The sequence below is a fragment of the Trachemys scripta genome, chromosome 16, assembly GCF_013100865.1.
Source record: "Trachemys scripta elegans isolate TJP31775 chromosome 16, CAS_Tse_1.0, whole genome shotgun sequence".
NCBI lineage: Eukaryota > Metazoa > Chordata > Testudines > Emydidae > Trachemys > Trachemys scripta.
The window spans coordinates 6,295,795-6,319,514 of NC_048313.1; the positions used below are offsets into that span (position 1 = coordinate 6,295,795).

Sequence of the window (23,720 nt, forward strand, 5' to 3'; positions counted from 1 at the left end):
CTGGCGCACGCCCTTCCAGCTTCCTCGGTTTCCTGCCCTGGACAGTGGGGCTGGGCCCCCTGCGTTCCCACCCCAGCCCCCAGGAGGCCGAGACGGCGCGAAGGGGGGGGCGCCCCTGGATTCCCGCCCCAGGAGGCACCGGGCTTGAGGCTGCCGTGACTTTCTCCTCTGCCCCCCGGCACCGCGAGAGAGGGGCGCGCCCCGGGGGGGCTGCGTTCTGTCTACGGAGCCGGGTCGGGGAGCGACATCTAGAATCCCAGATTTCCCCCACTCCAGCGACTGAACGATGGCGACCAACATAGGCGACCAGCGGGCCTCTGAATGGTGATCTTTGCATGTTGGGTGCTTGGGTGGGAACAGGTTGCTCGTTAATATACTGCTGCGTTGAGGTTTTTGTGGGGAAGGGGAGTAGAGGAAGCAGTGAAATGTCTCTAGCAGGGACTGTCTTCTTTTGACAGGAGCCTGGATTTATGGGCCAAAGCAAACTAAGCTCCCCTTATTCTCCCAGGCTGCCACACGCCCTAGTCAGTTAGCCGGGCTGGATCGTCTTGTCACCAAATAGCTACAAAGGAATCTTCTCTTTCAGAACATAAGCTAGTGATTCAGAAGGGACAGGAACGGGTCCTTGTTCTCTGTGCGTTGTAGCGAGCCGGACACAGTGGCTGACACTGTGCACAGGATCATCCTCATCTTGTGTAGTTATAATTTTAAAATGACGTGGAAGAGAATGTTGACTTTTTAAGGCGAGAGTTGCCACCTGCTATGTAAGACCCTGACCTTGTCGAGGGTCTTTTTCTACTGCACCATGGAAAGGCCCATCTTTTCTCACGGCCTTTGAAAATGGGGCAAAGCAAGGTTGGGGTGAGCAGTGGTGGGTTAAGCCAGGTTTTTTTTACTGGTATAGCTGTTTCAGTTAGGGGTACGATTGATATTGCTGAAATAGTTATGCCCGGGTGGATTCAGCTACACCAGTATAGCTGATTTCCCTCGTGTGGGAATGAGCTATACCCGTATAAACATCTTGATGACTGCATCCACGCTAGGGAAGGTTAATGCACCGACTTTAATTATACCGGTATCAAAGTGGTCCAGCTTGTGTGTCTAAACAAGTCTTCTGCATCTTTGTTACGTCAAGTGTGACTAGCGTAGATGGGTGAACCCCTTTAAATGCTTCAGTAAGTTGAAATGTTTACTGGTACTGAGGCTGTGAGGATAAAAATTCTGAGCACAAATCTGAAAGAGCCAGTCAGAGTGACCAAGGAAGCCAGAAGCAAATTAATGGGCTCATCGCTGAAGAGCTGCAGTAAAACCTTTTAAGTGGTCTGTGGATTTCACATTAGGGGGTGGTTTTTCTGTCATAAACATTAAGTCAAAGGCTTAGAAATATAGCACAAAGCAGACTGCCTTAGTATGAGAACTTGTCAAACTAGTGTCGTTTGGCTGACTTTGGTATTAAGTGTAACATTCGTGATTTGCATGGCTGCGTTTAGCACTGTGAAGTTCTGAGCTCCAGTCCTGCTATGAATTCTCCGCAGGCAAAACCACTTGGCCCATGTGGGTCCCCTGTCAACTTTGTTGGAAGGTCCCTCGCTGAGCTCATTGTAGGCTGGGACCCTCCCAGAGTGGACACACATTTTCAGTTCCTTTTTAAAGGCCTCAAAACTACATGTGAATCGTTTTGCTGCATACCAGGGTGTTGTGGGTTTTAAAGGTTGTCGGGGGTAGGAGGAAAACTGAGGGTGTTCCTTTTTTTCTTCTTTTGTGATGTATAAAGAAATCTCTTTTACCGTTAACTGTTTATTGGGATTTACCTGTGTTTGAGGGGGAGGTTTATGCGGTTGGCAAGCGAGTCATAGCTTAGCAAACTCTTAAGGCCGGGACGAACATTAAATCATCTAGCCTGACCTCCCATTTAACAGGCCATAGAATTTCCCCTAATTCCCCTTCTACTGACCCCAATAACTTGCATTTAACTAAACAAGCGTCTTCCAGAAAGGCATCCAGTCTTGATTTGATACCATCAAGAGATGGAGAATTCAATTCGGCACAACCTGTGGGAGTTTGTTCCATTGGCCACAGACCCTTGCAGTTACAAATTTGTGACTCGTTTCTAATTTGTTTGGCTTTAACGTCCAGCCACTGGGTCTTGTGCTCCATCATGGTGTGGGTCAAAACCTTTTTTATGAAACCAGGAGGATGGTGCATTAGATAAAGAGTCAAAGAGATCTTTTCTTCTAACAATCAGTTTTGAGTTAAATCAGTGTTGGAAAGAGAGTCTGGAAAGATCTTCCCCTAGCCATTGGCTTAGAATCCTGCAAAGCCTTAACTTTCCCCATGTCACCTTGGTACTTGTGATGTCATAGTCCTGCCAGTTCTCCAGCCGGATGGATAGATATCAATCATGATTTGAATCACCAAGTGGAAAGCCTCCATTTAAACCATCAATTTAAATCAACTTTTCCATTTGTACTTCAGTTATTTTTTTTATGAAAGGTGCGTTCTCTCATTGGTTGACAGAACCATTAAAATGTAGCACCTTTACAGTAGATGTGGTTAATCTTTTTGCTATCTTTGGGTGTACAGTATATCTATATACACTTATTTAAACAATTATATAGCTTAATATTTTCAGATTATTAATTGTACATTTTTAGTATGTTGGAAAAAGGAGAATGAGATATTGCTTAGTTAAGTATCGGGGGGTAGCCGTGTTAGTCTGTATCTACAAAAACAACAAGGAGTCCGGTGGCACCTCAAAGACTAACAGATTTATTTGGGCATAAGCTTTCGTGGGTAAAAGCCTCACTTCTTCAGATGCATAGAGTGAAAGTTACAGACGCAGGCATTATATACTGACCCATGGAGAGCAGGGAGTTACTTCGCAAGTGGAGAACCAGTGTTGACAAGGCCAATTCAATCAGGGTGGATGTAGTCCACTCCCAATAATAGATGAGGAGGTGTCAATTCCAGGAGAGGAAAAGCTGCTTCTGTAATGAGCCAGCCACTCCCAGTCCCTATTCAAGCCCAAATTAATGGTGTTAAATTTGCAAATGAATTTTAGTTCTGCTGTTTCTCTTTGAAGTCTGTTTCTGAAGTTTTTTTGTTCAATGATAGCGACTTTTAAATCTGTAATAGAATGACCAGGGAGATTGAAGTATTCACTTACTGGCTTTTGTATGTTACTATTCCTGATGTCCGATTTGTGTCCATTTATTCTATTGCTTAGTTATTACTGTTGTGCCATATATATAAAGTTTGATGTCATAAGTTAGATGTTTTCCCCGGATTCTTTCTTTATATAGAAAAGCAGCCTTTAACTCAAAGTTTTTCTGGTAGAAGTTCATGGATTCAGCAGTTTTATTTTCTAATTACTTTAGGCCTAACATATCTTGTATTAAATTCAGATTTTCTTTTAAACAGGTTTATTTTTAAAAAGTAAACCTTATTAAAATTTAAATAATCAAAAAATCTGATTTAATAAAAATAATCATTGATTTTTATCCAGTCAACCATGGAGTCTTTCAGGAAAGAACTGGGTAGACAAGACATGAATTTCTACCATAAAACCTCTTAATGCCTTCATTATAAGCAAAAGGCGACACAACATTGGTATGAAATCTGATCAGTTTAGGGGCATTCTACTCAGCTTCCTAAAATATCCTCTCCCTGGCCAAGCAAGATGAGTTTGTATAGTTTTCTTCATAGTTTAGCTGGGTGTTTTCTAAGCCCTGGGGCTTGCCAGATGTTGGACAACTGAAAATAAGCCGTGTCATTTTGAAGTGGGAAGCACGCTTCTTTTATTTTTTTTAGCGATTTCCTTTTTTATTTTTTAAAAAAGTAAATCGACAGCTCTTTGAAAGTCACTCGGCGGTTTGATGCATAGAAGTAGTTGTGGCAGCAGGTGGATTAATGAGCAAAATGCAGGTGAGAAGGGCAGAGGTATAACACCCTGTAATGTTGCCCTCTGACTTACCTGTGAAGCCGAAAGCTTGTTTGTGTTGTCATAAAGACACTAGATGCCCGGGAGCGAAATAGCCACACCAGACTCAATGGGACTATCTGAGCGTATGCGCCTTTGTCGGATAGAGAAGGGGACTGGCAGTAAGGGACAGAGCTAGACACGTCTAAGTTTGACTCCGGATCTCATGGGTGAAGGCTGCTCCCCTCTGGCAGTTTGGTGATCTGTGTGAAATGAAGTATCTCAGTCCAATTCCTAGTGGCTATATCGTGTTTGGCTGTGGGAGGTCATGGAGACACGACTCCCAGAGCAGGATGGACCTAGTGATTTGGGTTCCTTTCCCTCCTAGCCTCTCTGTGCCTCGGTTTCCCCTCTGTAGCATGGGGGCGATAGCCCTGCCCAGCCTCATGCAGCTGCTGTGGGGATTAATACATTAAGATTGCAAAGTGCTTAGATACTACAGCAGGGAGTGGGGGCAGATAAGCATCATAGTGTGTCCTCATTAGTTACCGTGTGTGAGCAGGAGACCCTAGTGCGGAGGAGGAGGGAACAGCGGCAAGAGCTGAGGTGTGTGCAGTAGAGTGCCTGCCAAGAGAATCGCTGTATTTATCCTCTGGGTGGCACTCCTGCCTCCCTTCTGCTCTTAGCTAAAACTGCAGCTTGCTTTATCCTCGACTGCCTGGGGCTGACCCTTACCTGTTCAGCCAGGGCAAGGGGATTCATTCCCAGGCTCCAAGCGTAACTCTCATCTTTCTCTTGACACGTCCAGGGCTCCCCAGTACAATCTCGGGAACAACGCAGCCCGGGAAAACAGCATGGAGGGGCAGGCACACGAGAACCCTGAGTGGGAGAAAGCCAGGCAGGCACTGGCCAGTATCAGCAAAGCCAACGCCGCCTCTGGGACCAGCAAGGGCTCCAACAACGGACCAGCTAACACGCAGGTAACATGCCCCCCGCTTTTTGATGGGATTCTGGTCTCCTGGGAACCAGCGTGCCCGGAGATCTTACCCCGCCCCAGTGCCCGAGAGAAGGATCATACTGTTTCACGGGCTGACAGTGTAACCTAGTCAATAGAGCCCAGGACTGGAACTTGGGAGACCTGGCTTTGCTGGGTGAACCTGGGGAAGTCGCTTACCCTCCAGTCCCCTTCCTCTGCCTGTCTTGTCCATTTAGATCGTCAAACTCTCTAGAGCAGGGATGGTCTTGTGTATGGACAGCTCCAACCGCTGCAGGGCCCCCATCTGTTACCACAAATCACCTCAGACCACTTGGGATGACTACGTTTTATACCTTGCTGATTGGACACATTCGCTCTTCTTTATCTACGTGGCTGCTGCCCTCGGGAGCCCCAGCCCTGGATCGGGGCCCTGTTGTGTGAGCTGCTGTACAAACCCAGAACAAAAAGCCCCCAGTGAGCTTCCAGTCTGTCGTCTGACCCGGTTGACTTGTGTCCACACGCTGGTTTTAGACACGGTCTTCTATCGACAGTGTTGCGTGTGTGCACACGTCCTGCGCTACCTTATTGTGTATCGGTGCATGCTGGGAAAAATCTGGGTTGCTATCCCCTGCTGCCACAGCAGCAGGTCATATCCAGAGGTCTGGTACCCGGTGCAGTGCACCATGGGATAGCCAACAGAGGACTAACGGCGGCCACTGCGCAAGGCTAGTGGGGTCCCGTCTGCGCTCCCTAGTCACTGCCTTTCCTGATGATCCCGTGTGTTTCTCTGCAGTATGCCGCCCAGCAAGGAGACCCCAATGCTATGCAGCAGCAACAATATTACCAGTGGTACCAGCCGTACAGCTTCGGATACCCCTATAATTACTGTTACCCAATGGTGAGCGATTTATCCCCTGCCCTGTGCTTGTGATCTCTTAGGAGCTCTGGGGTCTAGCCCCAGCTCATCTCTTACTAAGTGACTTAGCATCAGCTCGTGAGAGGTGCTGGGCGGTGGGAGTTGACTTTGGGACGGGCTGGAAGCCTTTAATATCTTTTGCGGGGGGCAGGGCGTGTGTGTGTGGGGGGGGTGTGTGGTTAGCCAGCATTTGTAAAACCCTTGCCAAGTGCTGTGTCCTGATGCGACTGTGGGGCTGGGCTCTTCTCTGCAGAACGTCTACCCAGGCTACAGCTTCCCCAACCAGTACGGGGTCGCAGGCTCGTATTCCTCTTCGACGGCCCAGCAGCCACAAGGGCCGGGCCAGCACCAAGGGAACGTGAACCAGGTAGGTCCCAATGTCCCAGCCCTCGCAGAGCACTCAGGGGTCACGCTGCCCGGCCTTCTGGACAGTGCTCGGTTCTTTCCTCCCACCCAGGGCCAGGAGTCGTGTCAGGATGTGGCCTAGTGGTTAGAACAGGACTTGGCGCACCTGGGTTCAGTCCTTGGCTCAGAGGTGCCATGTTCCCTAGGAGTTGGAGCAGGAGGGACTAGGAGTGAGAAGTGACTGGATTCTGTTTGAGACTCTTGGCAGGAGTGTTGTCTAGTTAGAGGGGGGGCTGGGAGCCAGGACTCCTGGGTTCTCCTCTGCTCTGGGAGAGGAGTGGGGTCTAGTGGTTAGATTGGGGGGCTGGAAGCCAGGACTCCTGGGTTCTCTCCCCTGCTCTGGAAGGGGAGTGGGGTCTAGTGGTTAGAGTGGGGGGGGAGGGGGGCTGGGAGCCAGGACTCCTGGGTTCTCTCCCCAGCTCTGGGAGGGGGTGGGGTAGAGCACAGGGACTGGGTGTCAGGGCTGCCACCTGCTGGTTGTATGACAGCAGGCAAGAAACTGAGGTACACACTTTTCCTCTTGAGCCGGGGGCTTGTAACCCTTGGCCGCTCCCCAATTCTTAAGACGACGGGCTGAAAATGGCTGTTGGCCCAGTTCCCCCCTCCTTGCCCCGTGAAGGCCGTGGGGCTACACTGGTGTATCTGGGAGGGGGGATGGGCCAGTTTGTCTACACCTCTACCCATAATCTGCTTCTCACCGGGCCTTGACACTTGTGCAGGGCAGTCGTGTGCCACCCTCCACTGAGAGCGTCTCTCTCCCCCTTCCAGCCCCCGGTCCCTGGCATGGAGGAAGGCATGGCCTACCCCAACCAACAGCAGCAGATGGCCACCTCCAATCCCCCGCAGCCGCCTCCACAGCATGGCAACCACCCCGGGGGCGCCATGGGCCAGCAGCAGGGCGGCTCGTCCGGGGGCCAGCACCTGCAGCAGAACTCCTCCGGCGCCTCCTACAGCCAGCACGGCTACTCAGAGGGGCCCAAGCCCAAGAAGGGGCAGCAGCTGTGGAACCGCATGAAACGTGAGTCCTGGTCCTGAGTGCAAATGGCTACTCCTGGGTACCAGGCCTGGGAGGGGTCAAAGGATTAGAGCCGGGGGATCTGGAAGCCAGGACTCCTGGGTTCTGTCCCCAGCTCTGGGAGGGGAGTGGGATACTAGGGGATTAGAGCAGGGGAGGCTGGGAGCCAGCACTCCTGGGTTCTATCCCTGGGTCTGGTGGGTTAGAGCAAGGGGAAGGGGGCAGGGAGGCAGGAACAGAACCCAGCCATCCTGGGGGAGCGTGTTCTAGTGGTTAGGGTGGGGAGCTAAGACTTCTGGATTCTGTTCCCAGCTCTGGGTAGTTCTTACGGGTTAAAGCAGGGTGGGGGAGACTGGTGTCGGGTCTCCTGGGCTCTATTTCGCTCTCCTCAGCTGAGTGGCTGGATGAACTGGAGTGGGTCTCAGATCAGTCGCTCACCCTGTTGGCAGCACAGAGCCAGCCCCGCTCTGGCACTGGGAGCAGGACTGTATTTTGGCTCGTGCAACATCCCAGCTGTTGACAAGGTTCCTGTCACCGACCCTTTACTGGTGGCGAACGTGAGAGTTGGGGGCCCAGCGTAACTTTCAGAGCCCAGGTGAAGTTTGTGGCCCTGGTGATGAGGAAAAGCATCTCTCGACTTATAAATGAGCTCGGGCGATCCTAAATAGAGACATAATAAACACAGAGCCGCGTACACAGCTCTTCAGAGCGTATCAGCGCTTTGTGCTTGTTCCCAGTCTGTCAAAACGACTAATACCCCTTCCCTCCTCATGGGGGCGTGCTCTGCAATGGAGACTTTCCTCTAAGGGGCATCAAGTGTGTTAGCCTTCTGCCTTCTCTCTAGAGGCACTCCCCTCCCCTCCTGTATTGCTTGCCCTGTGTTTGGATGCAGCCGCTTCTGGGGTGGGGCGTGGGACTGGCTATACAGAGATGCTTGTCCTGGTGCTGAGATGCAGCCACCTCTGTAGCGGGGCACAGGACTGGTTATACAGGGGTCCCTCGCCTGATGCAGAGGTGAAGCCACCTCTGGGATGGGACATAGGGCTGTTTATACAGGGGTTTTAGCATCAGCCCAGCAAGACGACATAGCAGTTAAGGAGATTCTGTTTCCAAGTAAAATTAGAGAGATGGTGGATTGGCTTAAATCAAGTCCAACAGATGTTGGGGTCCCGTGTATCTAGTTTGGGGGCTTGATCTCGAGTGAGTCCCTCAAATCCAAGGATTTAATAAACTCGGAATTCACCTCCTGCTTCGAGCCATCCGGTAAACTTCTCCCTTGTCTCAGCAGAAGCCCCTGGAGCCGGCGGCCTGAAATTCAACATCCAGAAACGCCCCTTCGTGTTAACGAACCAGAACTTCGGGGCCTCGGACCAGCACGGCAACTTCGGGCCGCAGCAGAACTCGGAGAAACATCACAACCAAGGGTATGTGTCTCACTCCCCTGCCGCTCCGTCAGTCACACTCAACCCCTTAGGGAGGTGGGCTGGTCTATAAAGGGGGAAGCGACGCAGGGCTGGGAGCGACAGCGGAGTTAGAATCCCAGCCTGCCCCTAAACTCCCCGTGGGCAAAGTTTCTCATAAGATCAGCTCTCCACTCCCCTGTTCATCCTAGCAGCCCTTCTCTGCCCGTCTGGCTTGGATTCCTCTTCCTTGAATTATTTCCAGGGAGTTCTCTGGTCTATGTTAAAGAGATCAGATTAGATGATCACAACGGTGCCTCCTGGCTTTGGAAAAACCCTGGGGTGCCCGAAATGGGACACAGGACTCCAGTTGGGGGCTTCCCAGTGCCTTGTCCAACAGCGTTAATAGTTGCTCTCGTGATCGGGTGGTATCTGTTGTACTGGGGTCCCACTGAGCCCGCCCGTTCCACCAGCCTGGGCTCCTTCACACTGTCCTGCTGTACACACACGCACTCAGCTGTGGACTCACACAGAGTCTGCAGTCAGCTCTGTGTGGGAAGACTCAGCTCGGGGAGTTGCCCGGCACTCTGTTGCACACACCCTGTGGAGTGTAAACCCAAAATTATATGGTCTTATGCTGTATCGAGATCTATACGGTATAAGCTCATGACATTCGCTCCCTCCCTCAATGGGGAGGAAGATCTGCACAGCTTTTTACCCCCTCCCCGGTTATGAATTGCACAAACCGGGTTTCAGAATAAACACAAAAGGTAAATGGTAAGTGATTTTAAGAGACAGCAAACAGAACAAAGCAGATCACTGAGCAAATAAAACAAAACACGCAAACTAAGCTGAATACTGACTACAAATAATTTCTCACCGTAAATGTTGTTTCAAGCGGGTTGCAGAGTTTCTTGAAGGTAAACTGCACTGCTGGCAGCTTAAATCTCCAGGGATTCCTATTACAGGCCAGACCTTTCTCGCCTGGGCTCAGCCCCTGCCCCACCCCCCCCCCAGCTTAGTTCCTTTGTTTCTTCAGGTGTTTTCAGCAGTCTCCCTTCTTGGGCAAGGAGGCAGTGGAGAAGAACCAAGATTAACTCACTCCCCGGCCTTAAATATGATTTGCATATGGCAGGAATCCTTTGTTTCCTTGTTTGACCCCCACCCACTCCTAATGGAAAAACACTAGAAGCCCAAGATGGAGCCTAGTACCAGGTGACATGATCACCTGACCCTGTAATGTCAGAGCAGCATCTAAGGAAACTTCTGGGAAGACGGGAGATTCGTATCTTCAAAGTTGGATTGTCCTTCCTAATGGCCCATCCAGGCTGTTTGCGTACTGTCTGGTGGGCGTTCCCAGGGTGTACACACAGTTGTAATTGTTACATAGTCAGTATTCCCAACTTCAGATACAGAAATGATCCATGCGTACAAATTGGGTAATCCTATTCAGTAAATCAGAACCTTTCCAATGATACCTCACATGACCCATGCTGCATAAAACACATCTTAGTTGTGCCATATTCATATCATGACCATATCTCAATGAAGAATATGGGATGTCGTATCCCCATATCTTCTGGCCTGATCTAGCCTAGGTTTGCCCCATCTTGGGATCTATAAGTCCCATCAGCTTGGGGCGGGTCTGTGCCCTGGACTGCAGGAGTTTATATCCCCTTCCAAACCCTGCTTGAGTGGCTCACCCTGGGTCTTTAATGTCTGGCTTCTATTCTGGTCCTTTCCCCCCCAGCTCGTCCGCTGGCAAACCAGAGGACTGGCCCCAGGACATGAAGGAATACGTCCAGCGCTGCTTCACCGCCTGCGAGTCGGAGGAGGACAAGGACCGCACGGAGAAGCTGCTGAAAGAGGTGCTGCAAGCCAGGCTGCAGGATGGCACAGCCTACACCATCGACTGGAGCAGGGAGCCGCTGCCGGGGTGAGCCACAGTGCCGGTGGGGTGAGGGCTGGGGTGGCGGAACAGAGCGGGGCTGGGAGCCAGGACTCCTGGGTTCTGTCCCCAGCTCTTGAGGGGCCGTGGGATGTAGTGGTTAGAGCAGAGCGGGCTGGGAGCCAGGACTCCTGAGTTCTCCAGATACAGTCGGGAGTAGGCACTGTTGTAAAACAGGGGTGATCTCAGCCCCCCAAGAAGCAGGTAGCTGAGCTCTGACCCCCCAGCGGCGCTTCTCGTAACGTGCCCTCTCCCTTCCAGGCTGGGCAGGGACAGTATGGCTGAGAGCCCCAAGAAGAAGCGCTGGGAGATGTCTTCGCTTCACGCTCCCCGGGGCCCCATGCCGGCCGGCTTGTCGCAGCAGCAGCAGCAGCAGAGGGGCAACGGTGGGGGCGGCGCGGTGGGCTCCCAGTCCCAGCGCGGTGGGGGTGGCGGGGCCAGCCGGGCCCGAGGGAACAGCTTCCCCACCAAATTCGGGAACCGCAACGTCTTCATGAAGGAGAACAGCTCGTCCTCCAGCGCCGGCTCCCGCTCCCGCTCGTCCTCTCGCTCGCCCAGCCGCCACTTCCGGCGCAGGTAGGGGGCTGCGGGGCCGGGGCTGCGTGGGGGCCCAGCCAGAATACCGGGATACATGAGGGTGGACTCCTCAGACAGCCCTAGCTAGACCCTGAGGGCGGGATGTGATTGGAAACAAGATCAGACCCCAGGGCCTGTCCTACCCGGCGTGTCTCTCTTCTCTCTCCCCCCCCAATCAGGCCCCTGGGCCTGTCTAGCCTGGTATTCCCCACCCCAGGCCCAGCCAAGCTGGTATCCCTCACGCCACTGGCTCAGCCCCTCGGGCCCCTCCAGGACCCTGAAAAGCTAAGTTAACCTGCTGCCCTGGTGGGTGGGGAGACAACATTGGAAATGGGACCCCAGTGTGACTGGCACAGCGACGCCTGCCTGAGTCTGCAGAGAGCCTGAGCCTGTTGCTCGGAGTGGGGAGAGCTGCCTGTGCTTCTCCTCCTCAGGGGGAGCTCTCCCCCCCTCCCCCCCCATGCAGGAGACTGGGGGGGGCAGCGGGGGAAGAGCCCTGGACTGGCTCTTGGAGGAGGGGTGGAGAGGGCCCCAGGATTGCTGTGGGCAGGCCCTTCGGGGGAAGGGGGCAGGGCTGAGATGCCGGGCTCTAACCTTGCCTCTTTCGGGCAGCGATTCCCATTCGGACTCCGACAGCTCCTTCTCCGGCACCGACTGCCGCCTGGCCAGCCGCAGGAGTGCGCCGAAAAACCGCGGCCGAGGGGGGCACATGGAGCGGGGCCGCATGAGGATGCAGAGGGGTAAAAGGTAACCCTGCCGCGTCCCGGTCTTAGGCGCGCCAGCCAGGAAGTGGTTAGGTGGGGGGCTCTCGGGGTCGGGACCAGCCTGGCTTAGCTTCAGGTCAGTCCGTGGCGTCGCTGTCCAAACCAGCAGAGTTTGAGTGCAGACGGGGAGCCAGGACTCCTGGGTTCTCCTGGGCTCTCGGTGGGGAATGGGCGCTAGTGGGTTGGAGCAAGGGCAGAGTGGGAGTCAGGACTTCTGGGTTCTATCCCAGTTCCTCCCACAGACTTGCCATGTGATCCTGGGCAAATCTGCTGCCCCCTCCACTTGGCTGCTGTGCTGAGCCTCCCGGCCACGTCCCTTTCAGGCATGACCAGGGCCCCTCCAAGCGCAACCGCCGGCGGAACGCCATGGACTACGAGGACCCTGAGAAGGAGTTCAAGAAGCAGCGGCGGGCGGCCCGCTTCCAGCACGGCCACTCCAAGAAGCTGCGTCTGGAGCCCCTCATCTTGTCCATCAACAGCCTGGACCCTGCCGGCTCGGAGAGCCTGGACTGGAATGAGCTGAAGATTATGGGCACCTGTCAGGAGATCACCAAGCACTACCTACGGCTCACGTGCGCCCCAGACCCCTCCACCGTCCGGCCTGTCTCGGTGAGCGCCGGGCAGCCTCCGCTGGGGTTACTGGAGTGCCCCGGGGCAGGCCCCATCAGGCCAGGGGCCCCAGATGGGATTGGGGTGGGGGGAACATAATGCTGGGAGCCGAGGAGGTGTCCCAGCTGAGATCACAGCTCTGAGGGTATCCAGTGAACCAGCAAGGCGAGGAGCTAATGCTCTGTGCCACGTGAAAGCTGGCAGGCCTGGTACTCTGCTGGTGCCATCGGGCACTAGTGGACAGAGCGCCGGACTGGTGTCCAGGATGCCTGGGGGGGGGCAAGTCACATCCTGTTTCCTGCCTCAGTTTCCCCTCCCAGGCTTTGTCTGTGTCATACTCCAGTGGGGGACTCTGCCTAGGTAGCACCCCACATATGGAAGCTGGGTGAGGGTGGGCCCCGGATCTGGGTTGGGGGCTGATCTCGGGTTGGGGTCCAGGCAGCCCCTAGCATTATGGTCATCACCCCCCAAAGGTGCACCCCTCCAAAGCAGCGATCAGCCGGCCCGCAGGCCAGCCTGGCTTCGCGGCCTGCTGTCTCGTGAAGCACTGGGGCTGGGAGCTGAGGTCTGCTCCCCATGACAGCCAGGACACTAACGCTGCCCTGTCTAGTGCGGGCGCTGCTGTCCCCTGGGTGTCGCCGCTCTCACTCGCGTCCCCTGCTCACCCAGGCGCTCTACGTCCCCAGGTGCTGAAGAAATCCCTGTCCATGGTGAAGTCGCACTGGAAGGAGAAGCAGGATTATGCCTTTGCTTGCGAGCAGATGAAATCCATCCGGCAGGACCTCACGGTGAGTTGCCCGCCCCTCCCCCGGGAGGGGTCCACGGGGAACTGAGCTGCAAAAATGGACCTTGGCAAAGGCCTTCCTCCGAGGGCCCCTCTACACCGGGAAACCAGCCGCTTTGGATGCAGAGTCACGACTCCAGTCTAGGGTGTCCACACGAGTTCACGCTGGATCATTCTGCTGCTATCCGTGTTGGTTAACGTCTCCATATAGACAAGCCCTAAATGACTGGACATGGTGCGACTTGGGACTCCTGGGTTCTCTCCCCAGCTCTGGGAGGAGAGTGGGGTCCAGTGGTTAGAGCAGAGAGGGCTGGCAGCCAGGACTCCTGGGTTCTCTTATCCAACCGTACTTCACTTGCTGTTTGACCTCATTCAAAATTGGTGGCAGCTACAAGCAACTTCCTGTCTTGCGTCGGGAGAGGAATTCTCCCTTCCTAGACAGGTGGCTTCATACGTTACTGTCTCACTATATTCTGTGTGTACAACCTCTTCCTCCCGGCCCTCGGATCCCCCAGCGCTGACTCCTTGGCCGTGGGGTTAACTTGTCCTCACTCTCCGGAGCTGCCCACCTCGCTGGCCTGCCCTGTTGGCACCGCTGCGGGAGCAGCTAGTCAGAGTTCTTAAGGTGGCCCCTCGGAGGCCCCCCGACCTCTGCCACTCTTGGTACAGGAGAAGCGGCTCCATGGGACAGTCTGGTGGCAGGACGCTCATCACCGGGGGAGGGGGTTGTGTTTGAATCCGACCTGGATAACGCAGGGATCGTCCCGTCGCATGGGGGGTCCCTGCTTGTGTCTGGAGTAACCAGTCTCTCCCGCTCCATGCAGGTTCAGGGCATCCGCACGGAGTTCACGGTGGAGGTGTACGAAACCCATGCCCGGATAGCGCTGGAGAAGGTGAGGAGGGGTGGGCATCTGGGTTGTCGACTGCACGCTCGCTCCGTCATTGGAGGGGCGGCTGTCGGGGGAGGCGGGCAGGGGGGGATGTCTGTCGGCTGAGATAAAACTTGAGCGTTGGAGGCAATGTGGAATGGGCCGGGTGTAAGGGGTGCAAAAAAGGGCAAGTTGGCTTGAGCATCCAATTGGACTCCTGGGTTCTATCCCTGACTTTGGGAGGTGGTGGGGTCTAGTGGTTAGAGCAGGGGGGGCTGGGAGCCAGGACTCCTGGGTTCTCTCCCCAATCCCTCAGTAATGCGTTTTGGGTGAGTCAGGCCCCGCCCCGATAACAAGAATTCCCGTCTCTCCCCAGGGAGATCATGAGGAATTCAACCAGTGCCAGACCCAGCTCAAGTCTCTTTATACGGAGAACCTGCCGGGCAACGTGGGGGAGTTCACCGCCTACCGCATCCTCTATTACATCTTCACCAAGAACTCCAGCGGTGAGCGAGCCGGGCAGGCCCTGGCCGGGGACGGGAGGGGAAGGCCCATGCAGTATAAATATGCAGAGCCTCCTTGGCTGCTGGCCCCACATTCCCTAACCATAGAGATCCTGCCCTAGAGGGTGTCATTTTCCCCTCCCCAAGCTCAGCCCTTGGCCACAGATCGGGGATGCACAGCCCTTGGGTGGGGTCCCCCCTTGGCTGCAGAGCTGTGCCTAGAGTGGTTGCCTACATAAGTGCCACTCTATCCGTCACCCTGCTCCAGTCTGCGCTCTATGGTGAGCCTTGGAGGACTCCCCAGGGATTCTGAGCCATAGAGGCCCCCAAAGAGCCAATGAAAATGGCCATCTGATATGGAGAGCCTCCCAGACAGTGCCAGGAGACCGACCTGGCTCTGCAGCGCCCCCAGGGCTGGGAACGGGCCTGTGGCCAGCTGCGGTAACCACCTGCCTCCCCTCCCCTGCAGACATCACCACGGAGCTGGCCTACCTGACCAAGGAGCTGAAGGCGGACCCCTGCGTGGCCCACGCGCTGGCCCTGCGCGCCGCCTGGGCCCTGTCCAACTACCACCGCTTCTTCAGGCTGTACCGCCAGGCGCCCTGCATGTCCGGCTACCTCATCGACAAGTTCGCCGAGCGGGAGAGGAAGGCGGCGCTCAAAGCCATGATCAAAACGTATGTCGAGCCGGGAGGGCGCCCCGCCCGCTAACCTCACCCCCTGCCTGGCGGCTGGGCTGAGGTGCCCCCTCGCGGGCTGAGCGCTGTCCTCCGGAGGCGCCCGGCGCCTCCCGTCCAAATCAGGGTAGAGATGTGGGTGCATCCAGTCACATCTCTCCCTCTCCTCCGGTCGACTGTACGGCTGTGTCCGATTGGCCAGCTAGGGCAGGGGTTAGGAAGGATCCCACACTGGAAGGGGGGTGACCTAGCTCGGGGCGGGGGGAGAGTCGTCCATGATCTTAACCAGCCCCTCTGGTTCTGAGCAGTCGTCTCCATCCGGCAGGTAAGTAGAACGTAGCCAGTGTGCAGCGGGGCCCCCGTCATGGACTCGTCTCTGCTCCGTGCCCAGATGCTGGGCAGCCCGTGGCTCGAAGCGGGGAGCTGGGACCAGCCTGGCTTGGGCTGAGGCAGGGGATTGCAGCCCGGCAGCGACTCTTCCGGGCGTGGGGGGCTTAATTTGTGGGAGATCAACATTGGCACCTTGCCAAGGGGTGGCAGATCCAGGTGTCCTAGTGCTGTAGCCCCCAGACAGGACTGGTGGTGGGCGATCCCGTTGTGCTGGATGGTGGCACTTTTCTGGAGGTCAGATCTCCTGAAACCTTCTCCGTTCTGATTCGGAAAGTGCTGGTGGTTCCCTCCTGGAGCGGGGGAGGCTTGGCTGCCCTCCCTCTCCCGCTGAGATGCGGTGGAGGAGGCAAACTTCCTGCTGGGGGGAACAAGGGCAAAGCTAGAGAGGGCGGCCAGAGGACGGGGGAGGGTTGGGAGTGGCCTAAGGGGCCACCGTAGGAGAGTCTCCTGGCCACACAGGGAGATTCTAGCAGTCAGATCGTGCCCCAGGGCAGCTGCCTTCCCTGCTCTCAAAACCAGGACCTCGTGCTGCTCCTTAAGGGCATGGGGTGCAGCCCCCCCCGAAGAGCATGGGTGTGAGGGGAAGGAGGTATCTGTTACCCACCGCCTGACCTGGGATGCGGATGGTTGCTGTGGGGGGTGCAGGCAACCGAACTGATGGCGGTGATGGGTGGGAGCTAGCGGTTTGGGGCAGGCAGTTACCCGTTTGGCTGTGATCTCTGTTGTGGGGTGCTGCCTGGGGGTCAGGTCTGGGAAGGGCAGGGGGATCAGAGCTGCGGGGCTGGGGGGGAGTGTGTGTGCAGGCTGTTTGGGGGGTCAGGTCCAGGGGGAAATGGTGGTGTGGGGTCAGATCTAATGGGGCAGGGTGTTGTGGGGGGCAGATCTGAGGTGGAGGGGTGTACTGGCTACATCCCTGGGGCCGAGATCCATTAGGTGGTGGTTCAGTCTGTGCTTGTCCTAACCTGCCTCCTGCTGCGTTTTTCCCGCCCTGTTCCTTGGTGGGTTTTGTTTATTTGTTTCGTTTTGTTTCCTTCAGTTTCCGCCCGGTGCTCCCCGTCTCCTACGTTCAGTCCGAGCTGGCCTTCGAGGCTGCGGAGGAGTGCCAGCTCTTCCTAGCCGCTCTGTCCCTGGTGTACACGGGCACCGACGCAACCAAGATTGACTGCAGGCAGAGCTTAGCAGTCCTGGCCAACTTCTAACCTCTCCCTCCCCGCTCCAAAGCCCCCCCTCTAATCGCAACCAAAGGGTAATGGCGGCTCGGTGTGTGCCACAGGCCAGCCACCGGGGCATGCCCCCTGCCCCCACGCACCTCCGCAGACGGACGAGGGTAAGCCGGACGGCCGCTGGACAGCTCCTCCATGGCGTGCCGGGCAGGGGCCCACGCGATGTTAACGCTTTTCTTTAGTCTCTTGCCAGCGGATCGTTCTTTGGGGGCACTGGGGCGGGGAGGGTCAGCCTGTCCTCCGCAGCAAAATGCCCTCACCTGGCATGACCGCTGTCCCGTTCGGCCATGCCAGCCCGCGCCACCTCAGTCTTCGGCTCGGCGCACGCACGCCCGTGTTCGAAGAACCGCCCCTACCCCCACCGATCTGTGTATATGGTGTCGGGAGGAATCAACTACGAAACGCAACACTCTTTCCTTTCCTCCCGCCCGGAGCAATCGGAAGTGAACTCCGGAAGGAAAGAAAAACCCAGAGCTTAGCTGGGCTGCCTAGTTAAACCACCCTAGCAACAGGAAGCAAACGTCTAGAGCCGGCCGGTCTGGAAATCTTTTCCAGAACTGTAGTCTAGATCCTCCTGGCACTTTAAAAGCCAAGGAAACCATTTCCTCTGTGCAATGCTGATCTCTTCTTGGAAATGTGATTTCTCTGTGTATATTTCTTCAGGATATGCTGTACAGAACCCCACCCTTCTATGATGTAAATAAGGAGATAAATCCATTGTATTTTGTAAAGTATCTTTTCTACTTTTTTTAATTATAAACTTTAGCAGGTCGGGATGTGATTTTTCTTTTGTTGACATTGTTGGGGGTTTTTTGGGGGTTTTTTTTTTTTTAAGAGTAGATCTTTTGTTGGATGTTGTGTATATTTCCACCTTGATCTGAAACTAACGTTGTCTCAGTTTTCTCTTTCTCTCTTACCCCTGCTTCTGAGCTTTTTGGCCAGCCTTGGAAAGAAAGCCAAAAAAAAAAAAAAAGGCACATCTGGGCAAAAAGAGAAAAGAAAGAGAGAGCAGCGGCGGAGAATGAAAGCCGAAAGATCGAGCCCCGATCGGCTCTACCCCCCGCCTCAGAGACTGTTGCTTAGAGACATTGTAAGAATCGGGGGAACCTGATGCAGAGAGTGAAATTGGGGTGATGCAGATCACACAGCTGCCGGGAATTGGTCGTCCCTCCGCTAATGGATTCAACCAGTCGCCAGCAAATCTTCCAATCACGTCTAAGTTTCACCGTTTCTATGTCCTGGAGTTTTTTTTGTCTATGCTCAGTTTAGTTGATTTTTATTTATTATTTCCCCCCCCCCCCCATTTCCTCAGTTTCTTTACAGGTAACTTGGTAATGATCCATCCCCTTCCCTTTCCCCGCCCTCAGTTTACTTGTCTTTTTATTTTTATTTTTTTTCCTTTCTTCCTATAGTCTCTTTAGCATCTCATTCTCCTCCCGAGCCTTCCCCCTTCCTTTCTTTTGTTGGACATATGTAACTTTCTGATGTGCACTCGACAGCATGAATAGCTGGATTTCAAATGCTCTTTTTTTTTCTTTCCAGAAACTTTTCCTTTTTTGAGGAGTATTTTTCTCGAAATTGAAAATTAATAAAAACGACAAACGTAGGAAGAAACGCCTCGGGCCCCTGTCTATTTTTGAGGCTGGATCAGGGGATCTCATGTGGGACTTGGGATGCTGGCGTTTGCCCTAGTGCTTGTGACCTTGGGCAAATCGCTCGGGGCCACATTTCCAAAGGGATTTAGATGCTGAAAGATGCAGACAGATGCCTAATGTGGCATAAAGTGGCCCTAGGTGCCGGACTTGCTTAACCCTCTGTCACCGAGTGTGGGGGACTCAGGGCCCTGCACCCCCCACTTCCTGCGATTCACCATGACTCTCAGCCAGTAAAACAGAAGGTTTATTAGATGACAGGAACACAGTCCCAGACAGAGCTTGTAGGTACAGAGAACAGGACCCCTCAGTCAGGTCCATCTTGCGGGGTGGGAAGCCCAGACCCCCATCTGGGCCTCCATCTGTTTCCCCAGCCAGCCCCTGCGCTGGCCTTTGTCTCTTTCCCAGGCCAGGAGGCCACCTGATCTCTTTGTTCTCCAACACCTTCAGTTGGCACCTTGCAGGGGAGGGGCCCAGGCCATCAGTTGCCAGCAGACAGGGCATCGACCCTTCTGTGTGCAGACACCATCACACCTGCCCTCTAGGGCTCTGCAACAATCACACCCCCTTATCCCACCACCTAGATACTTAAGAACTGCATAGGGGAAACGGAGGCACCCACCCAGTATTCAGAGAAAACATTAAGAACTTTCCCACTTCATGTCACCCTCATTGTGCTAAGCTGGTTTGGTGAATCCTGCTGGACTCTCTGCATCTTTAGGTGTCTATATATGTCTCACTTCATCAATCATCACTCAGTCTGAACTGTAGAAGACAAGTCCCTACCTCTGCTGTGAATTAATTCCTGCCCGAGCGAGAACAGATAATCTAGTCCTCTGTTAGCACCAGCAAAGCCTGCAGATCGGCCTGTTCATATCCGTAGCAAGAGGCTGGAAGGGGTTAGATGTTTTCAGTGGGACCCGGCGGTAGATGCCAATTTCGCCGTCCGCACATGCCGACGAAAGACCGTTTCTGGCTACAGCAATTTGAGTTGAGAGAAGTAAAGCGAGAGCTGCTTGAGAAGGGTTATGTCCGTGGGACGGGTTATTACCAGCTTGGGTATAAAGGAGCTGTGAAAATTGCCGTTGATTGTAGAGAAAATTATTTAAAAGAAACATCCGTCCTGTGGGGCAAAATGATCCAAGAGCCTCAAATTCTACCCAACTCCCTGTGCAAACCCACAGGGGTGAGGGGAACAGACCCAGCCTGGACCCTTTGCCTTCCACCTGTGCGAGTGGAACTTCCTTGGCAGGAACCTGGCACACTGAATTTCTGGGCCCTTTGCCGTGGGGAGAGGCAGCTGGCAAAGGGCTAACAGACCGGAGACAGGAGGAGGTCCCAGAGCCCACCCCAGGCAGGCTGTACAAAGGGCTGGGTCCTGCATCTCAGCTAGGAACGCCCTCCTTGGTGGCGGCTGGTTGGGTGAATGCCTTGGGGTTCAGAAAAGCTGGAAGATGCTAGGGAAGGGGATTATATGCATGGGGGCAAGGTGAATGGGGGAGCAGAGCTTGGGGCTAGAACCCAGGAGTCCTGGCTCCCAGATGCCTCTGCTCTAACCACTCAACCTTGCTCCTCTCCCAGAGCTGCGGCTAGAACCCTGGGGTCCTGGCTCCCTACATCCCTGCTCTAACCACTCAACCCCGCTCCCTTGCCAGAGGTGTGGGTAGAACCCGGGAGTCCTGACTCCCAGCCCTGCCCGCCCCATAACTACCAGGCCCCATCCCCCTTCCTGCTGTGGGGATAGAACCCAGGAGTCCTAGCTCCCAGCCCCCCCCCCCCGCTCTAATCTTGATTAGGGGGCCTGAGAGAAGGGTCAATAGAGCCCCACATCCTGAGCTGGGATTTGGGGACTGGCGTGGGGCCCCCTCAGTACAGATCCAGCTCCACGAGGGTGCTGTAAAACCCATCGGTCCGTCTGCCCCCACCCACCTGGCACAGACACAGCGATTCCACCGCCTGGGTCCCCAGCTCCTCCCCGGGAGGCTCCGGGGGCAGGTTCAGCCTCGGCTCCCCGCCCGCCGGGATCTTAGCCACGGTGAGATGGAAACAATCGTGGGCCGGGAGCGGGACGACCGTCAGCCCCTTGCAGGCAAAGCCCTGCTCCAGGGCGTGGGCCAGCCCCGCCAGCTCCGGGCCGGGCGCGGGGGCGGCGTACAGCACCCGGCCCCGGAAGGCGCCCAGGCCCCGGAAGCGCAGGAGCGGGGCGGGGGGCAGGAGGCGCCGGTGCTCGGCCTGCAGCTCCCGCAGGGCGGTGACGGCCGCCTGCATCTCGGCAGCGCCATCCAGCTGGAGGAGGCAGAGGGTGAGGTGGAGGGTGGCCAGTGGGGTGCAGAACTCGGCCACGGTGGGGTCGGCCTGGCTCAGGGCCTCCTGGAGCCGGGCCACCGAACCCCGCAGCTCCGGGCTGGTGATGCGCGCGGCCACAAAGTGGGTGGGGCGGGGAGGCCGGGGGGCTGCTGGGGGGCAGCTCTGAGCTCCTGGCTCACCCACATCCTCCTCCTCTTCGTACTCTGGAGTTACAGCCTCCTCCGGCACCCCGGCTCCGCCGTCCCCCATTCCCACGGCCTCTTGGCGCCCGGCTTCTTCCTCCATCACCTCCAGGATGGTCCGGCCGCCCCCGGTGGAGCCGAAGACGTCGTCCAGCCGGCTGGCTTTGTCCCACACCACGCGGCCGCGATATTTGAAGTACTGGATCCTGTGCTGGGGTATGGCCAGCACCTCCGGCCCGACCGACGCCAGGTCCTCCCAGCAGAAGGTCGTGAAGGCGTCTTCCCGCACGCCGGAGAAGCGGTCCAGGTGGCCCACGGTGAACTCGCCGGGCGGCAGCTGGCGGTCCCAGAGGATGCGGGAGACGACGTCCCCTGCTGTCTTCATGGGGGGCTTCTTGCTGGGGCGCTCAAGGGGCTTCTTGCTGGGGGGTTCGGGGGGCGGCTGGGGGGCGGCGGGCGGGGCGCCGGGGTGGAGGTTCCGGCAGCGGGCGCCGAAGCGGCAACTGCCCGCCAAGAAGAAGCGGCAGGGGTGTTTGAGCGTGGGGGCTGGCTCTGTCACCCCCGGCCCATCAGAGCCCGGGTCCGGGGCTCCCCCTGCAGGGTCGGCTGGGGGGGCAGAAAAATCTCCGCCAGCGGACGGGCCCCTTCCCTCCATTGCGTCACCAGAGTCCAGTCTGCAAGGCAAAGAGAGAGTTAGCACAGGGGACGGGGCCTTTCCCTCTAGGGAGCGCCGGCTCCCACCCGGCCCCAGGGCAGGGAGTGGCTGGCTCAGGGGGCAGGGAATGGGGCCTGACCCCGCTGGGAGCAGGCTGCCTGGGCCGACCCTGCTGCATCGCTCAGGAATTACCTGCCCCTGCCGGGCTGGGTGACCCTGAGCCGGGCCCGGAGGAGGATTTCCTGCTTTGGGCTCCAGCCGCTCCCAACCCGTCCACTTGCCCAGGACTATAAAGGGAGCTGCAAGGGCTGCTGGGAAAGGCGGTGAATTTTTATGGCTCTAAACCCCAGGCCTCCAGCAGGGGGCAAAGAGTGTCCATGGTGAATGAGTAATTTCCTGCTTAGCCCAGCCCAGAGCCAGCATAGAACCCAGGAGTCCTGGCTCCCAGCCCCCCCTGCTCTAACACCAGACCCCACTCCCCTCCCAGAGCCAGCATAGAACCCAGGAGTCCTGGCTCCCAGCCCTCGCTCCCGCTCTTCCCACTAGACCCCACTCCTCTCCCCGAGCCTATCCTGGCTCCCAAGTCCAGAGCCGAGAGCCCTGCTTGTCACAGTCCTGGCCCCGTTACCAGCCCCACCCTTGCCAACTTCCTTGACAACACTAATGTTCCCCTACATAGCGACTGTCTACGGGACGCGGCGTCAGTCCGAGGCAGGAAAGATACTGAGATAAGGCATAACCGTCCTCTCACCCAGTGTCTGAACTGTAACCCCACCCAGCGGGCAGGAGAGAACCCAGGAGTCCGGGCGCCCAACCCCCCCCCCCCCCCCCCCCCCCCAACCACCAGCCCCCCCCCCCCCCCCAGAGCCAGGGAAAGAACCCAGGAGTCCAGGTGCCCAACGCCCCCGCTGCTCTAACCACCTGATCCCACTCCCCTCCCAGAGCCAGGGAGAGAACCCAGGTGTCCTGGTTCTCCCCTCCCCCAGAGAAAATGCCCTGTGCCTCATTCCCCACCTCCGAACCTGCCAGTCCCCTCCCTGGGGCTGGCTGGGAGCCCCCCGGGAGGGGAAAGCCCCCCAGCCAGCCATGCTGACGTTGCATCAGTTTCCCAGCTGCTCCATATCCCTGGCAGGGCCGGCCAGGCCTCCTGGACAATGTCACCCCGGCCCCGGCCCCCGATCTGTTTACAGTGGAAATCACCCGCTGCCAAGAAATTCACAGAGCGTGACTGGGAGCCCGGGGCCCCACTGGGGGATGCTATCTCAGCCGGATGGGCCAGCTGGGGGCGAAGTGCGGGGCTGGACAAGGTTGTGGGGCTAGGCAGGGTGTCTCAGGAGGAAAAGACAGACAGACAGACCCAAGCCAAGCGAGCTGGACAGACGGCTCCTGTCATCCTGGCTCCGGGGAGGGTGCAGCACTGGGGATTCCGACTATCTAGAAAAGTAGGGGGTGAGCCAGTGAAAGACCTGGGGATAGAACCCAGGAGTCCTGGCTCCCAGCCCCCTCTGCTCTAACCCACCAGCCCCGCAGAGCTGGGGATAGAACCCAGGAGTCCTGACACCCAGCCCCCTCTGCTCTAACCCCCCAGAGCTGGGGATAGAACCCAGGAGTCCTGGCTCCCAGTTCCCCCTGCTCTAACCCACCAGCCCCGCAGAGCTGGGGATAGAACCCAGGAGTCCTGGCACCCAGGTCCCCCTGCTCTACCCCACCAGCCCCCCCAGAGCTGGGGATAGAACCCAGGAGTCCTGGCACCCAGGTCCCCCTGCTCTACCCCACCAGCCCCCCCAGAGCTGGGGATAGAACCCAGGAGTCCTGGCTCCCAGTTCCCCCTGCTCTAACCCACCAGCCCCGCAGAGCTGGGGATAGAACCCAGGAGTCCTGGCACCCAGGTCCCCCTGCTCTACCCCACCAGCCCCCCCAGAGCTGGGGATAGAACCCAGGAGTCCTGGC

General features: G+C 56.5%; 2 protein-coding genes across 3 annotated transcripts; one reads left to right on the forward strand and one right to left on the reverse strand.

Moving 5' to 3' along the window:
• The first annotated feature begins 6 nt into the window (after positions 1-6).
• Positions 7-17,947, forward strand: LENG8 (leukocyte receptor cluster member 8). The gene is made up of 15 exons (XM_034793076.1): positions 7-324; positions 4,728-4,899; positions 5,689-5,793; positions 6,065-6,178; positions 6,985-7,234; positions 8,520-8,655; positions 10,382-10,567; positions 10,841-11,155; positions 11,768-11,902; positions 12,243-12,528; positions 13,215-13,316; positions 14,137-14,205; positions 14,558-14,687; positions 15,154-15,361; positions 16,788-17,947. Exons 1-15 carry the CDS (start codon positions 287-289, stop codon positions 16,948-16,950), a joined length of 2,409 nt encoding a protein of 802 aa, XP_034648967.1. The 5' UTR covers positions 7-286; the 3' UTR covers positions 16,951-17,947.
• On the reverse strand, positions 17,762-23,305 carry LENG9 (leukocyte receptor cluster member 9). 2 transcript variants are annotated; one of them, XM_034793078.1, is made up of 2 exons: positions 22,785-23,305; positions 17,762-21,789 (listed from the first exon to the last, which is right to left on the reverse strand). In XM_034793078.1, the coding sequence occupies exons 1-2, from the start codon at positions 22,856-22,858 to the stop codon at positions 20,493-20,495; spliced, it is 1,371 nt and encodes a 456-aa protein (XP_034648969.1). In that variant the 5' UTR covers positions 22,859-23,305; the 3' UTR covers positions 17,762-20,492. The 2 variants fall into 2 exon arrangements, with proteins under 2 accessions (XP_034648969.1, XP_034648970.1); XM_034793079.1 differs by lacking the exon at positions 22,785-23,305 and adding an exon at positions 21,963-22,237.
• Positions 23,306-23,720: the final 415 nt, after the last annotated feature.